The sequence below is a fragment of the Bufo bufo genome, chromosome 2 (genome assembly GCF_905171765.1).
Source record: "Bufo bufo chromosome 2, aBufBuf1.1, whole genome shotgun sequence".
Taxonomy (NCBI): domain Eukaryota; kingdom Metazoa; phylum Chordata; class Amphibia; order Anura; family Bufonidae; genus Bufo; species Bufo bufo.
The window spans coordinates 250973027-250989907 of NC_053390.1; the positions used below are offsets into that span (position 1 = coordinate 250973027).

At 48.8% G+C, this 16881-nt stretch overlaps 1 protein-coding gene across 1 annotated transcript in view; it reads left to right on the forward strand.

Annotated features, from left to right (window-relative positions):
* The first annotated feature begins 1455 nt into the window (after positions 1–1455).
* The window catches only part of SLC25A1 (solute carrier family 25 member 1), a 36866-nt gene continuing 21440 nt past the window's right edge, over positions 1456–16881 (forward strand). The window contains exon 1 of the mRNA XM_040416367.1: positions 1456–1742. Within this exon, the coding sequence (XP_040272301.1) occupies positions 1580–1742 (163 nt within the window). The 5' untranslated portion in view covers positions 1456–1579. The remainder of the gene's footprint in view (positions 1743–16881) is intronic.

The window sequence follows — 16881 nt, forward strand, 5'->3', positions numbered from 1 at the left end:
ATCCCGATCGTCTCCTAGCAACCGTGCGTGAAAATCGCACCGCATCCGCACTTGCTTGCGGTTTTCACGCAACCCCATTCATTTCTATGGGGCCTGCATTGCGTGAAAAACGCACAATATAGAGCATGCTGCGATTTTCACGCAACGCACAAGTGATGCGTGAAAATCACCGCTCATGTGCACAGACCCATAGAAATGAATGGGTCGGTATTCAGTGCGGGTGCAATGCGTTCACCTCATGCATCGCATCCGCGCGGAAATCTCGCCCGTGTGAAAGGGGCTTAATTCTGCTGAAAAACATCTCCCAAGTTCCGGCTGAAAGTAAAAACAGCTTTTACTCCCGACTCTATTTCTAAAAGCTATATCTTCCGATATAGTGGATATAATGCTGTGATTCCGGTATTGTTTGAAAGCTTGGAATGCCAACAAAGTCAGGCCCATATTTCTAGCTGCTGCCAATCCCAAGATATGAGCAGCTAAAGCAGTGCCGGGAGGTCAGGACGGGTGTTGCGCTGCGAGTCCACAGCGTGGACACCCGCTCGTCTGAAAGGGGCCTAAGGCTCAGTTCACACCTGAGCGTTCTGAAAGGAGCGCTCTGTATGCGCGATTGTACGGGCGTTTACAAGCGCGCATACAGAGACAAGTGTGCACACAGTGTCGCGCGTTCCCGAAAGTCTATGTACGGGAACGCGCGACAAGCGCCCCAAAAAACGCTCCTGTACTTGTGTGAGCGTCGGGCGTTTTACAGCGCGATCGTACGCGCTGTAAAACGCCCAGGTGAGAACCATTCCCATAGGGAAGCATTGGTTTCTCCTTGTTGAGCGTTTTACAGCGCGTAGGAACGCGCTGTAAAACGCTCAGGTGTGAACTGAGCCTAAAAGTGCCTTTCCTGGACATGGGATAAAGACTAGAGATGAGCGAATTTCATATTTTGAAATTCATTCATACTTCGTTTGTTGGTTAAAGTTGAATTGCGCTATGGATTCTGTTACCACGGACCATAACGCAATTCTATGACGGAATGCATAACTCAATGCCTTTAGAGGCATTCCGTTATTCATTCCGTCATAATAGAAGTCTATGGGCTGCAAAACTGATCCGTCCTGTTTCCGTTATACAGGGGAGTTTTTTTGCTTACCATTCATTTCTATGAGACATTTAGCACAGGTTCAGCCCCAAGATAGGGCATGATGCTTCTTTTTTTTTGTGCACATAGAAAAAAAACATGATCTGCTTCCCATTGAAATGAATGGAGCTGGTTTTGAGGCGGAAACGCTCCAAAAACCAGTGTGAACTGGCTGTAAAGAGTTGCCTCAGGTGGGCTCCGGTCAGGGACCGCGCACACCTCTGGAGTCCTCGTCTCCTCAGCTTCTAGCTCCTCCCCTCTGGGCGGAGCTGCTCGGGGTTTTTTCTCTACGTAGGACTGGGCGCGGCCCCGGGCGGGGGGCAGAGCTGGCAGCACCACCCCTACCCCGGATCCCGGACACGGCAGCTGCCGGAACCAGTGTAAACCCCCGTCTTGTGCCCCAGCCCCGGACCCTGCACGACTTCTCTTCCCTGCCCGTTTGTCACTACGGCCATGTGCTCCAAGCCTGGCTCCCCGCTGCTGCCTGCCCATGTGTCACCGCTGTCTGTCCTGCCCGGGTCCCCATTCGCTGTCCCGAGTGGACTGAGAAGCCTTGCAGCTGCTGCACCGGCCGGGGGTGCCAAGCTGACCCACCCGGGCAAAGCCATCTTAGCAGGTTAGTAGTAGAGGAGGGGTCTCTGTGTGTGCACCCAGGCTGGTGCCCAGTGCACTGGCAGCTGATCTTGTAGTTGTCACCAGGGATGTGGTCACCTGGCAGCACTGGGCTGGTGGGTATGAGGAGACAAGTTGCCAGGTTACCCATTGCTGGATGGAGCAGAGTGTCCGTGCACTGGTACTGGAAGGGATGAATGAACTGGTCTGACTGGTTAGGTCGCTGTCATTAGCCCTGGATCTCCGCACATACTCCTACATCTCGTCCTCATATTTACCTGTCGCGATATGGCGGTTTTATAATATACGTTATATACATTTGCTTCATGTTTGCCTTTTAGTTTTTCTTTTTCTGGTCCATCAAAGGAACAGATAAATGTATAAAGAGTGTGCTAGACCTGTCACCTGATGGGCACCAAAGGTGACCCTGTGGACATGGGTGCGTCATTTTATCTGTCATTTCTGACAGAGCCTCAAAGCCAAATGTGAACAGAGCCGTACCCTGTCATTGTTCTGGACAGGCGGGCTTGTTGCCTAATGATTCGTAACGTGATCAGCAAACAAACTTGTTCCCATTCCCGCTGGCCAACAACGAGCCTCTACGGAGGTCACTCAACCTCTCTCCCAGTGTCCGACACGAAGAATAACCCTTAAGGTCGCCTGGATTTGTGTGTCAAATGTTATCTTTTGCTGGGAGACAGCACCAGTTTGGGTGGCATCTGAGAGCAATCGAATGTACTGATCACCCAGATCAGATAGCGATAAAAAAATAAATTCAATGGAGGTCTAGTAGAATTGGACTGTCGCCATACATGTGAAGACTGTATTCCACAGCCGCACCCCAGCAAGAATGGCATAGGGTCTGTAAGTTTCATTATGGAAGTTAATCAGATTATCAGATCACAGGATGAATAAGGCTACTTTCATACCCGCGCTTTCTTTTTCCGCTATTGAGATCCGTCATAGGATCTCAACAGTGGGGGGTGGGGGTGGGGGGGACGCTTCCGTTTTGTCCCCATTCATTGTCAATGGGAACAAAACTGAACTGAATGAAACTGAGTCACCAGAATGCATTCCGTTTCGTTTGGTTGCGTCCCCATCGCGGACAGAATAACGCTGCAAGACAGACACACAATGTAAGTCAATGGGGACGGATCCGTTTTTTCTCGGACACAATAGAAAACGGCTCCGTCCCCCGTTGACTTGCAATGGTTTTAGGGACGGATCCGTTTTGGCTATGTTACAGATAATACAACCGGATCTGTTCATAACGGATGCAGACGCTTGTATTATTGTGACGGAAGCGTTTTTGCTGATCCATGACGGATCCAGCAAAAACGCTGGTGTGAAAGTAGCCTTACATTGAGCCCAGCTCCAGCTAAAAGGGGGTTCTGTGGGTTACAGATGTTGATAACCTCTCCTCTGGATAGATCAGTACCAGATTGGTGGGGGTCTGACCCCTGGCACCCCTACTGATCAGATGTTTCGGGCTGCAGCAGCGCTGGGAACTATACTAGGTTTGGAGCTGGAGGCAGACAGTTTGGTGCCAGGGTACTGCCCCTCAGCTGCCATTCAAGTCAATGGGAGCTGAGTTTCAGGATGCCGGCAGTAGAACCTGCACAGTGTTCTGCTCCCTATTTGTACATTGTTTGATTCCGGCTCCGCAGCAGCCCAGGCAGCTAATCTGTGGCGATAATCGGGATCAACAACCTTCGGCACCCCAGCTGACGGGAAACTACAAATCCCAGCATGCAAACATGCTCAGCTGTTCTTATAACTCCCACAGAAGTGAATGAAGCATTCTGGGAGTTGTAGTTTCTGAACAGCTGGAGGTTGCTGATCTCTGGGATAGGCCAATATCTTCTCTATCAGAAAATGCTGTAGATCTCTTGTGATTATGACTAGAGCAGGGATCAGCAACCTTCGGCACGCCAGCTGTTGTGAAACTACAACTCCCAGTGTGCTCTTTCCAGTGTGCTCTTTTGTGTGGTAGTTTAGAGAGCAGCCAAGCAAGTGTGCATGATGGGAGATGTAGTTTCGCAACACCTGGAGTGCCGGAGGTTGCTTAACCATGGACTAGAGGTTAGTGTGATGAGGAGTTGCCCTTTAAGTAAAGTAAACCTAGAAGTAAAGGCAGAATTCTTTTATATGGAACATATATTCCGTATATTTACTACATGGCTGCTGTACTATTACCCGTACTGTGTAGATATCCGTGTAGAATGGCTAGGGCTGTAAGGTAGATATATTGGTTTTGACAGAAGAGACCAGGATGTTCTTGCTGATTCACGCTAATCTAAGCAAAGTACCTGTCTCTGTGCCCAAATGCAAAAAGGAATGTTCTGTTCGGGCAGATAAGATATATTGCCACCAGTCAGACGTGAGACAGTGGCTCTGACAGCACTTGTAAAGACTTTGGGGGTCATTTATCAAACTGGTGTAAAGTAGAACTGGCTTAGTTGCCCTTAGCAACCAATCAGATTTCACTATTCCTAAAGTTACCAAAAATCCCTACAGGATATTTAGAGAGGGCCTGTCATCTCCACCGACCTGCATGGTTTAGTAAATACTTGTATATGTATCTGGACTTGAATTCCGGAAATGAAATCCATCACTCCAGTGACTTCAAGTAAAACGTCCTCTTCATTGTAGAAAAATGAAAAAACTACTATTGGATAGGTGTTTTTAATTTTTCTACAATAAAGAAGTTTTTCTTGAAGTCCAGGGAAGACTGGACTAGGTTTCCTGAACTTGCTGCTGATCTCGGGGCTTGTCCGTGTGTCACTTCAGCAGGGTGAGCCGCATCATTACTTTTGTTGTGGGCTTTGATTCCCCCCGTCGAGGACGTCTGTCTACACCATCTGACTCCGCAGTAATTGGACAATGTCAGACTTTGTCCTGACACCCCATAGCGGCAAGGGGGAAGGTAACACCCAGTTGTCTATTTAATCGCATTTCCCAGAAGAATTGCAGAATTATTAATACTATAATGGGTAAAGCTGGGCAATTAATCGAAAAAAACAAACAAACTGAAATGCAGCCTGATTAATTAACATAATCTTGGCCATGTCAGATATTTAAATTATTCTGGTTACAGCAGGCGCTGCTCTACTCCCTTCCCCTGCTCTTTTGATGTTTGTGTCAGGCTCCTGCACTCACTCCAACTGCGGCCCCCACCGCTCCAACTGTGGCCACCCCCCCCCACCGCTCCAACTGTGGCCACCTCCCCCCCCACCGCTCCAACTGTGGCCACCTCCCCCCCCCCACCGCTCCAACTGTGGCTACCTCCCCCCCCACCGCTCCAACTGTGGCTACCTCCCCCCCCACCGCTCCAACTGTGGCCACCTCCCCCCCCCACCGCTCCAACTGTGGCCCCCCCCCCCCCCCACCGCTCCAACTGTGGCCACCTCCCCCCCCCCACCGCTCCAACTGTGGCCACCTCCCCCCCCCCACCGCTCCAACTGTGGCCACCTCCCCCCCCCACCGCTCCAACTGTGGCCACCTCCCCCCCCACCGCTCCAACTGTGGCCACCCCCCCCCCCACCGCTCCAACTGTGGCCACCTCCCCCCCCCCCACCGCTCCAACTGTGGCCACCTCCCCCCCCCCACCGCTCCAACTGTGGCCACCTCCCCCCCCCCCACCGCTCCAACTGTGGCCACCTCCCCCCCCCCCCGCTCCAACTGTGGCCCCCCCCCCCCCCCCACCGCTCCAACTGTGGCCACCTCCCCCCCCCACCGCTCCAACTGTGGCCACCTCCCCCCCCCACCGCTCCAACTGTGGCCACCTCCCCCCCCCCACCGCTCCAACTGTGGCCACCTACCTCCCCCCCCCCACCGCTCCAACTGTGGCCACCTACCTCCCCCCCCCCACCGCTCCAACTGTGGCCACCTACCTCCCCCCCCCCACCGCTCCAACTGTGGCCACCTCCCCCCCCCACCGCCCCAACTGTGGCCACCCCCCCCCCCCCCACCGCTCCAACTGTGGCCACCTCCCCCCCCCCACCGCTCCAACTGTGGCCACCCCCCCCCCCACCGCTCCAACTGTGGCCCCCCCCCCCCCCCCCCCGCTCCAACTGTGGCCACCTCCCCCCCCCCACCGCTCCAACTGTGGCCACCTCCCCCCCACCGCTCCAACTGTGGCCACCTCCCCCCCACCGCTCCAACTGTGGCCACCTCCCCCCCACCGCTCCAACTGTGGCCACCTCCCCCCCACCGCTCCAACTGTGGCCACCTCCCCCCCACCGCTCCAACTGTGGCCACCTCCCCCCCACCGCTCCAACTGTGGCCACCTCCCCCCCACCGCTCCAACTGTGGCCACCTCCCCCCCACCGCTCCAACTGTGGCCACCTCCCCCCCACCGCTCCAACTGTGGCCACCCCCCCCCCCCGCTCCAACTGTGGCCACCCCCCCCCCCGCTCCAACTGTGGCCCCCCCCCCCCCGCTCCAACTGGGGCCCCCCCCCCCCCCCCCCCCGCCCCAACGGTGGCCACCTCCCCCCCCCCCCCCCGCTCCAACTGTGGCCACCTCCCCCCCCACCGCTCCAACTGTGGCCACCTCCCCCCCCCGCTCCAACTGTGGCCACCTCCCCCCCCCCCGCTCCAACTGTGGCCACCTCCCCCCCCCCCCCCCGCTCCAACTGTGGCCACCTCCCCCCCCCCCCCGCTCCAACTGTGGCCACCTACCTCCCCCCCCCACCCCTCCAACTGTGGCCACCTCGCCCCCCACCGCTCCAACCACATCCGTGGCATTACCCCACCACCATGCTCTAACTGTAGCTGCCGCCTCATTAATTATTATCTTCGCTAAATAATCGCAATCGAGGGAAAATCTCTGTAGAATGATAGAGATAATGTATTCATTTGTTTTATTCGTTTGGCCAGGTTCTCGTGTCTTAGATTTTCAAGAAAATGCTACAGCAGATCCTGGAGATAATTCTTAATCTCCCCTTTTCTATTGGAGATCCACCCCTTCCCTGATTTGAGAGATACATAACCACCAGTGGTCCATGGTTTTATTAATCATCAGTGCTACAGCCATAGACACTAATTGTAACGAGGCAGATGAGTCCCAGGGGTTTCTGCACTGCACTAGCAACCAGTATATACAACAGAATATTACCTGTCCAGCAGGATTTCTACCCTGTGGTCAGACATTTGGGCCCCTTGTAGAAATACATGTCAGCAGATCCTTCCAAAAACAAATCTGCAGGATCAACTAAGAAAATGTGACCGATCCAGGGGCTGCTAATGTGCTGACGTGCCGCTGGCAGAGCATGTAGACGAGGTGCCTTGTACTTTCACCTTTGTTCTCCGGAGCAGTGAAGAAAGGCAGCAAAACAAGTGCCTCCAGCAAAGAGGAGGGAAAGGCAATGTAGGCCAAAGGGGACTGCACTTATCTCTGGTCAGGGATGAACGTTCAAGGGCCCATAAATACACAGCTTGTCACAAGGCTGCTGGTCAACAGCCAACATGTATCATCTCCATACATTGATGGGCAGCGTGCTGAATACTAAGTGCACCACGAGCTTAGATCGGTGCCCGTCTTCAGTATTCTAGAGGGTTCTCCTTATATAGTATGGACTGACGTGTCTACATTTTATTTTAATAGGTTAATGTTCTCTAGTTCCATTTGCATTTGGCACAAGATTGCCAATCCACGTAAGATAAGTCTGCGGAAATAGCCGTTTTTGATCATTTCGGCCATTTGCGTGAGCCCTTACCTGTATGTTTTTTTTTTTATTATATTCTAATAAAATGACATTTCAGATTACTTGTCCATTCTCTGTAGATGCAGTTTTTTTCTGAATGAAGTAACACGTTAACACGTTACTGCTGTCATTCTGCGTGCCCCATTCAGAGATTGCTCACCGCCTGCAGGAAGGCAACTGCGAAGTCTTGCTTTTCTGGATTGTTCTTCAAATAATTGATCCCTAAGCAGTATCGCTTTCCCACTAAATAATTTCTGTTTAAATGGTTCAGTATTGAGGTTTTTTATAATCTTGTAGCTGGGTGTATCTGTCCTGATATACCAACAAGGGCGGCCTGGGAACTTAAAGAGTAACTAAACTTTGACACTAACTTTTAATATGTTGTCCCTAACCCCCTAAAAAACTTTTTTTAATATACTTTATTTATAAATTTTCTATTTTTACCGTACTTTTTCATCCCTAAAGCGCACCATTCACTGGTGCACTAAAACTCAGTTCTCCCTACACCACAGAGCTGTCAGCGGTGTACGGAGTACTAATTTTATGAATGGGGCCGCAGCAGCGCAGGGAGTACGGACAGGAGCGCATATTGCTGCTCCTGCCCGTGGTCCCTTCGACTATTACTAACTACTGGCATAGCACATGGGTACCCTGTACCCATCTACTATGCCAGGATTAGCTGAGCGGAGCGGGCTCCTGCTTCTGACCGGTGCTTTGGCCCCATTCATAAAATGAGTACTCCGTACACCGCTGACAGCTCAGCAGTGTAGGGAGAACTGAGTTTTAGCACACCAGCTTTAGGGATGAAAAAGTAGGGTAAAAATAGAAAATTAATAAAGTATATTAGAAAAATATAGGGGGTTAGGGACAACATATTAAAAGTTTAGTTACACTTTAAAGGCTAGCTATGGACACCTTTTGGGGGCAATTTTTTTAATTGCATTGTACAAATTTTTAGCTAAAATATATATTTTTTCTATTGATCTATATAAAAAATGTAAGCCCCTTTCTCTGTACAACCTTGAGATTCTCTAGTAGAAGGCTCAGAATCTTTACTTTGTTCCGTCAGGCAACTCAGCTGACCTCTTAACACTCATTATAGATCAATTATTACCTTACTGATAATAATCTGGCTTAAATAAGTGTTTATGATAGTATGTAAAGTATGTTCTGTTTTACAAAATAATTTGGTCCCAGTTTAAAGGCTATAAAATTATGACCATGAGCAGACGTGGTGTTATTGATGAATATTGATCTCACTGTGTTAGTGAGTGACCTACAGCCTTACTACTGTCAAAGGTAGCTTTCTTCTAGGCGGCATTCCTCTAGGTTCTCACATTCTCATGGGGTTGTGTACCAAGTAAAGGACCTGGTCACTGCCTTCATGAGTGACACTTTCTAATGTAACATTGTGCATTCCCAAGTACACCCTGTGGCTTTGATTATACCTTCTTTAGAACACTATGTTCTCATTAAAGGAGTTATCCAATATTTTTTTAATTTCATGTCCCTTACAGTAACAATTTTTTTTGGCTCTTATTAAATGTTGCTTACCAGGGCAGCGACGCGCCCCCGATCCTTGCACTTCGGGGATCATGTTCCGTACATTGTGCTCGTGATCCCAGCCTGGTTACAACCCAGAGCGTATATGTGTGAGAATAAAACTGTGGGTTGTGCCCAATGTAAGGCACGTCATCCCGGAAGTGCAAGAATCATGTAGAGAAAGTTAATACAAGCCACTGGATGAATTTTTCCACATTATGCACTGCTCATTTCTATGGTTGCGACCACCCTGTGGTCATGCTTGTACATTATAGGATAAGGCTCCGGCCTATCTGGTGGATGGGATTGTTGGAACGTGTATAAGCCGGCTTTTCTTACCTATAGTGTGCAAGCATGACCACCACTGATGGATTGCAGGGTGGTCGTAACCATGGAAACGAGCAGTGTATAATGTGATGGAAAAAATGAATCCAGCCAGCAAAGGAAGCAATGTGGATAATAACAGTACATTAGTAAGCTTCTGGTATTAACTTTCTCTACATAATAAAGGCCATTTGCTGAAGTGAGACAACCCGTTTAGTGGCCACATCAGAGTTTGCATGTGGCTGGAGAGTGGTTACTGCCATCATCCATAGTGTGGAGCATCTGTATGACTGTAAGGGTCCATTCACACATCCGTGTGTGTTTTGTGGATCCGCAAAACACGGACAGCGGCAATGTGCATTCTGCATTTTGCGGACCGCACATTGCCGGCACTAATAGAATATGCCTATTCTTGTCCGCTATTGAGGACAGGAATAGGATAAGTTCTATTTTATCGGGTGCGCAATTCCTGATCCGGGCCACACATCGTGCGGCCCATAGAAATGAATGGGTCCGCAATTCTGTTCCACAAAATGCGTACCAGCAAGGGGAGATGCCACCCACTATTAGACCTCCTGCACACGACCGTTGTGTGCACCCGTGGCCGTTGTGGCGTTTTCAGTTTTTTTTCACGGACCCATTGACTTTCAATGGGTCCGTGGAAAAATCGGAAAATGCACCGTTTTGCAGCCGCATCCGTGATTCGTGTTTCCTGTCCATCAAAAAAATATGACCTGTCCTATTTTTTGGACGGACAACGGTTCACGGACCCATTCAAGTCAATGGGTCCGTGAAAGAACACGGATGCACACAAGATTGGCATCCGCGTCCGTAGGTTACTTTCATACAGACGGATCCGAAGATCCGTCTGCATAAAAGCTTTTTCAGAGCTGTATAACCGACAGTATATTCTAACACAGAGGCGTTCCCATAGTGATGGGGACACTTCTAGTTAGAATATACTACGAACTGTGTACATGACTGCCCCCTGCTGCCTGGCAGCACCCGATCTCTTACAGGGGGCTGTGATCCGCACAATTAACCCCCTCAGGTGCTGCACCTGAGGGGTTAATTGTGCATATCATAGCCCCCTATAAGAGATCAGGGGCTGCCAGGCAGGAGGGGGCAGACCTCCCTCCCCAGTTTTAATTTCATTGGTGGCCAGTGCGGCCCCCCCGGCCCCCCCTCCCTCTATTGTATTAATTTCATTGGTGGCCAGTGTGCGGCCCCCCCTCCATCCCTCCCTCTATTGTTTTAATATCATTAGTGGCCAGTGTGCGGCCTCCCCCCCCCCCGATCATTGGTGGGGGGAGTTTGCCATGGTTACAGATGGTTACAGATCGGAGCCCCAGCGATTAAACTGGGACTCCGATCGGAACTCTCCGCTGCCACCAATGATCGGGGGGGGGGGGGGGGAGAGGGGAGGCCCACCAATGATATTAAAACAATCGAGGGGGGGGCGGCACACTGGCCGCCAATGATATTAAGACATTAGAGGGGGGGCCGCATACTGGCCACCAATGATATTCAAACTGGGGAGGGAGGGGGGTCTGCCTGGCACCTGAGGGGTTAATTGTGCTGATCACAGCCCCCTGTAAGAGATCAGGGGCTGCCAGGCAGCAGGGGGCAGTCATGTACACAGTTCGTAGGATATTCTAACTTGAAGCGTCCCCATCACCATGGGAACGCCTCTGTGTTAGAATATACTGTCGGATATGAGTTTCACGATCTAACTCAAATCCGATGGTATATTCTAACATAGAGGCGTTCCCATGGTGATGGGGACGCTTCAAGTTAAAATATACCATCGGATTGGAGAAAACTCCGATCCTATGGTATATTAACTCCTGACTTTACATTGAAAGTCAATGGGGGGAAGGATCCGTTCGCAATTGCACCATATTGTGTCAACGTCAAACGGATCCGTCCCCATTGACCTGCATTGTATTTAGGACGGATCCGTTTGGCTCCGCACGGCCAGGCGGACACCAAAACTACTTTTTTTCATGTCTGTGGATCCTCCAAAAATCAAGGAAGACCCACGGACGAAAAAACGATCACGGACCAACGGAACCCCTTTTTGCGGACCGTGAAAAAATACTGTCGTGTGCAGGAGGCCTAAATGTGATCCTGCCTCAACATATACCCAGCTGCAGAACCCAAAATGAAGGGTGCACCACCTTGGTTGTGTGCTCATTGACCAAGCACCACTAGCAGTTTGTACTTTGTCAGTCTCAGCTCAATCGCTTTATATATCTTTTTGTCCACATTCTCTTTTCTCCTCTGTTTTCCTTCCGAATGAAATGTTGTAAGTGCTCTAAAGTCCCGAGGACAAGTTCCGTCTCCTAGGCTTTCTAGTGGCACCAGTCTGTGAAAGGAATCAATGGGCGTATCAAACAAGAAAGGCTGGGCGGAGAGGAAGTAGAGGCAGATTGTACTAGAGAAACATGTGTGGACATACTGGTCTCCTGTTCTTTGAAATTTAAGAACGCATTCCTAACATGACCTATACATTTTGTGCAGAATGAATTGCTATGATTTTCATGTAGCTAGAAAATTGTATTAGAGGACGTATATCCTCCAACACATCATATGATATATCTTATCAGTGCCTTACAGATTTTATAAAAATGTGTACCTTCAGCTGACCCTACACACATATGGACAGGAGATGTTGCAAAATGTCTCCTTTAACCCTTAGGATACTGGAGATTTTTTTTTTTCATTTTTTCCTTTTCATTTCTCTTCCCTATCTTCCTGGAGCCATAACTTTTTTATTTTTCTGTTGACATAGCTGTATGAGGGATTATTTTGTGCAGGACAAGTTATACTTTCTAATGCCACCATTTAATATGGCATCCATTTTTTTAATTTTATTTTTTATTGTAGATTTATTTCTTCTATTTTCTGAACATGATTATGGGGTCGTTTTTAACAGCATTTAGAAAGTATTAAGAAAATTGCTTTACGGCAGCCCCATGGGCCATAGACACAAGGGACAGGAGGGGAACTCAGTTACTTCTGTGGGAGAGTTCTCTAGGCATGCTCTGGGCCCTGTGCAGAGGTCATTGTACAAGGAAGGAATAGATAAGCTCTGACAATCAGCTATTGTGAATGGTGGATCCTGTCTTATCCATACACAGAGGGGATATCATTAGAATGGTACAGTATATAACTGCAGTAAAGTGATCTGTACAGATCAAGAAGTGGCACCAATTATTCCACATAGTGGCAAGTTCGAAAACTGTAGGATTTTATGGTTTTGTTTAAATATAGATATTGACATGGAAAATTAAAAATAAAATAAATTATTGAAAAATATGTTACACATATAAAAATGTGATTTAAACAGTAGGTCACTTTCTGATGACACATTACCTTTTAAGGCCTCATGCACACAACCGTATGTGTTTTGCGGTCCGCAAATTGCGGACCGCAAAACACAAAAACGGATGATGTTCCGTATGGCATCTGTTTTTTTGAGGATCCATTGTAATAATGCCTATCCTTGTCCACAAACTAGAAAAAAATAGGACATGCACTATTTTTTTTGCGGAGCAACGGAACGGACATACTGATGCAGACAGCACACAGTGTGCTGTCCGCGTTTTTTGCTGACCCATTGAAATGAATGGGTCTGCATCCTATCCACCCAAAAAAACGGAACGGACATGGAAACAAACAACATTCGTGTGCATGTAGCCTAAGCCTGTGGTTGCCCCAAGCCTTTCAAACCAGGGGCTCTTGGTTATACTGGTTAGAGGAGAGCCTCTGACAGGACTGTCTGCTGGAATTGCGGCTCGGTCTTTCAGTTTAGTAGGATGGTTGTACAACACCTTTAAACTCACTTGATGGACATCTAAGATGCTGTTGCGTTTGTAGTGTCTGTTTGCCCAGTGAGCTTGGATACTTCTTGGACCTGGTCACTTGGCAAGAAGGCAATAAGAGTGTCCTCTTGGTCTCCATCGGGATGGTATACTTGAATATAATTTTTTTTCCTACTGTACATAATGGCGCAGTCTGCTGTGCAGATCTATGCAGAGGGATTCAGTTAAAAAACATATTCAGCATGGTATACAGGTTTCTAACATTGGATACTATGGCCGATGGATGTCATTGTATGCTTTATACAGTGTCCTCCGTCAGAAAATCCCTCTGATGTACGCTTTTGACAAACACTGCAAGCACCCTGTGAAAGCACTCTTAAAGGGAATCTTAGTATTGACACGCCCTCTAAACCAGGATAAGTGGTGCATAGTGTAAGTGACGCTGAGTCCAGTTATGCATTGGGAGGACTCTTCTGAGTCCTCTCCATTAGGCCTCATGCACACGACCGTTGTGTCTTTTGCAATCTGCAAATTGTGGATCCGCAAAACACGGATGGCGCCCGTGTGCGTTCCGCTATTTGCAGAACGGCGTGGACAGCCATTAATATAACTGCAAAACGGACAAGAATAGCACAGGTTATATTTTTTTTGTGGACCACGGAACAGAGCAACGGATGTGGAAAGCACACGGAGGGCTGTCCGCATCTTTTGCGGCCCCATTGAAGTGGATAGGTCTGCATCCAAGCCGCAGAAATTGCGGCTCGGATGCGGACCAAAACAACGGTCGTGTGCATGAGGCCGTGTGTGCATGAGCAGAGGAGTCCTCTCAATGCATGTTACTGCTGGTTTGTAGGTGCACAGCATCAGAATGCAAGTGAGTATGCAGATAAAAATGACATAATTGGACTCATAGGCGTGCACACGGGGTGTGACGGGTGTGCCTGGGCACACCCTAATCAAGCCTCCAAATTGAGACCTCCGGCAGCTGCCCCTTGAGCCCCGCTGGCCAGCGAATACTAATGAAGTGCTTCCATTTTAGAAGCGCTCTTTAATACCGGAGGACCAGGAAGTTGTGAACGTACTTACCGCTTCCTGGTTCTCTGCTGTGCAGGGCTGCGCACAGCGTGAGGCACTTTGTGACGTCACGCGATGCGCGCCAGTTCAGAGCACACAGCTGAGAGCCGACATCAGGAGGAAGAAAATTGCGGGCGGCGTCCAGGAGCAGAGAGGTAAGTGTTTTTTTATTTTTTTTTAAAATGAGGCATAAGGGCTGATAATGGGGGCTAAAGGCGCGATATATATACACGCGGTGTGTGTGTTTGTGCTTTAGGGTGCACACCCTAATGCAATAGGCTGCGCGCGCCTATGATTGGACTAGTCATTGACACTATACACTATACTATGAGTTAGAGGGTGTTTCGGAGCTGACAGATTCCCTTTAACAATCCTAATCCTAAATGGGTATGTATTTTCTATCCTTGTCATACTATTGGGGTCCTACGCTGAAGGTGATGGCTAGGATCGCTTTCCCCATCCTGACAGTAACAACACGTACATGTCAGGAGCCTGACCATTTGTGATTCTTCACCTGGAGGTACTTGTGTATCTCCTTTATTCAGGCCATGCAGGTTCTCTAATTTTGGTGCATGTCATAATTGTGGTAAAACTGGTCACAGTTTTAGGAACGCACTACTATTAAAAAGTGGCATAGAAAGTGGTCAGGGTTTGGCGGGAAGGGGTGTAGTTGTTATGTTACGCAAATCTAGGGTTGTCCAGTGGCACAAAATCGTTTTATTATACACTGCTCAAAAAAATAAATGGAACACAAAAATAACACATCCTAGATCTGAGTTAATTAAATATTCTTCTGAAATACTTTGTTCTTTATATAGTTGAATGTGCTGACAACAAAATCACACACAAATTAAAAAATGGAAATAAAATTTTTCAACCCATGGAGGTCTGGATTTGGAGTCGCACTCAAAATTAAAGTGGAAAAACACACTACAGACTGATCCAACTTTGATGTAATGTCCTTAAAACAAGTCAAAATGAGGCTCAGTAGTGTGTGTGTGGCCTCCACGTGCCTGTATGACCTCCCTACAACGCCTGTGCATGCTCCTGATGAGGTGGCGGACGGTCTCCTGAGGGATCTCCTCCCAGACCTGGACTAAAGCCATACAAAAAATTGGTGTCATTGCCCCCATGTGTCCCCCAAGCGAAACGCTCTGGGGGGCCTGTACATTCTTGTATTATTTCTACTAGAAGTTATGAGTGAATTGCTGTCAGTCTGCAGTAAGGGTACAGAGGGGTGGTAACAAGTTGGGGGTGTGTACCTGCACAGTCTCACTTAATCCAGTTAATGCTGCCATTCTCAGACTGTGCAGGTACACAGCCCCAACTGGTTACCAACCCTTTTTTACCCTTACTGCAGACTGCTAGCAATTCATTCATAACTTCTAGTAGAAATAATAAAGGAATGGCACAACATAGAGGCATAAGAATAGATGCTCCAGAATTGTTATTACATGGGGGATGCATGAGGCTATTAACACAGACATGTCAGGAGTGGTGACAGGTCCTCTTTAATAGGTAAGCTCATTTTTCATAAATAATAAATATTTCTGCTCCTGGACCATCCCTTTAATATATGTGATTGTAGAGTTAAAGGGTGCACAAGCTCAATTTATTCCCATAAGGCCCCCTGCACACGAACGTGTGCACCCCGCGGTCGTGCTGCGGCCTGCAAAACGCGGGCCACAATGCACAAACACAGTCCGTGGGGCAGCTGCAGTGGATCGCGGACCCATTCACAATGGGTCCATGATCCAGCTGTTCCGCAAAAAGATAGGACATGTTCTATCTTTTTTGGGGAACGGAAGTACGGGACGAAACCCCACGGAAGCACTCCGTAGGGTTCCGTTCCGTGCTTCCGTTCCGCACCATTCCGCATCTCCAGATTTCCGGACCCATTGAAGTGAATGGGTCCGCATCCATGATGCGGAATGCCCACGGAACGGCACCCGTGTATTGTGGATCCGCAAATGCGGTCCGCAATACAGCAACGGGAAGCACACGTTTGTGTGCAGGGGGCCTAAGAGTTTAGAGAACAGCTGAGCAGGTGTGAATGCAGGGAGTTGTAGTTTTGCAAGAGCTGTAGTGCTGTGATGTTGCTGACCCCTGTTTTAGCACGATTTGTGGGTCCGTGTTTTTAGCACGGATGCATACTCTATTTTGTCTGTGTTCACGGATTCATCACACCAATTATAGTCTATGGGTCAGTGAAAGCCACGGATGCAACACGGATCATTGGGAAGAGATGCTTTGAAAATCATTTTTCAGCTGTGCAGGGTCAGTAAAACACGGATGGCACACGGACAGCAAAAAATGGACACACGGATCCTTCACGGACCGCTTCACGGATGCATCACTGACCACCTTCTCACGGATTTGAACATGGAGGTGTGAATGAGGCCTAAGGCCTCATGCACACGACAGTAGTTTTTCTCGGCCTCTGTCCCATTTTTTTTGCGGATAGGATGGGGAACCATTCATTTCAATGGGTGAGCAAAAAAATGCTGATAGTTCATCCGTTTGTGTTCCGCGTCCGTTGTCCGTGTTTCCCTTCAGCAAAAAAAATAGTGCATGTCCTACTTTTTTCACATTTGCGGACAAGGATAGGCATTTATTACATGGGGTCTGTGGAAAAAAACGGATCCTCCAAAAAAAACGGATACCGCATC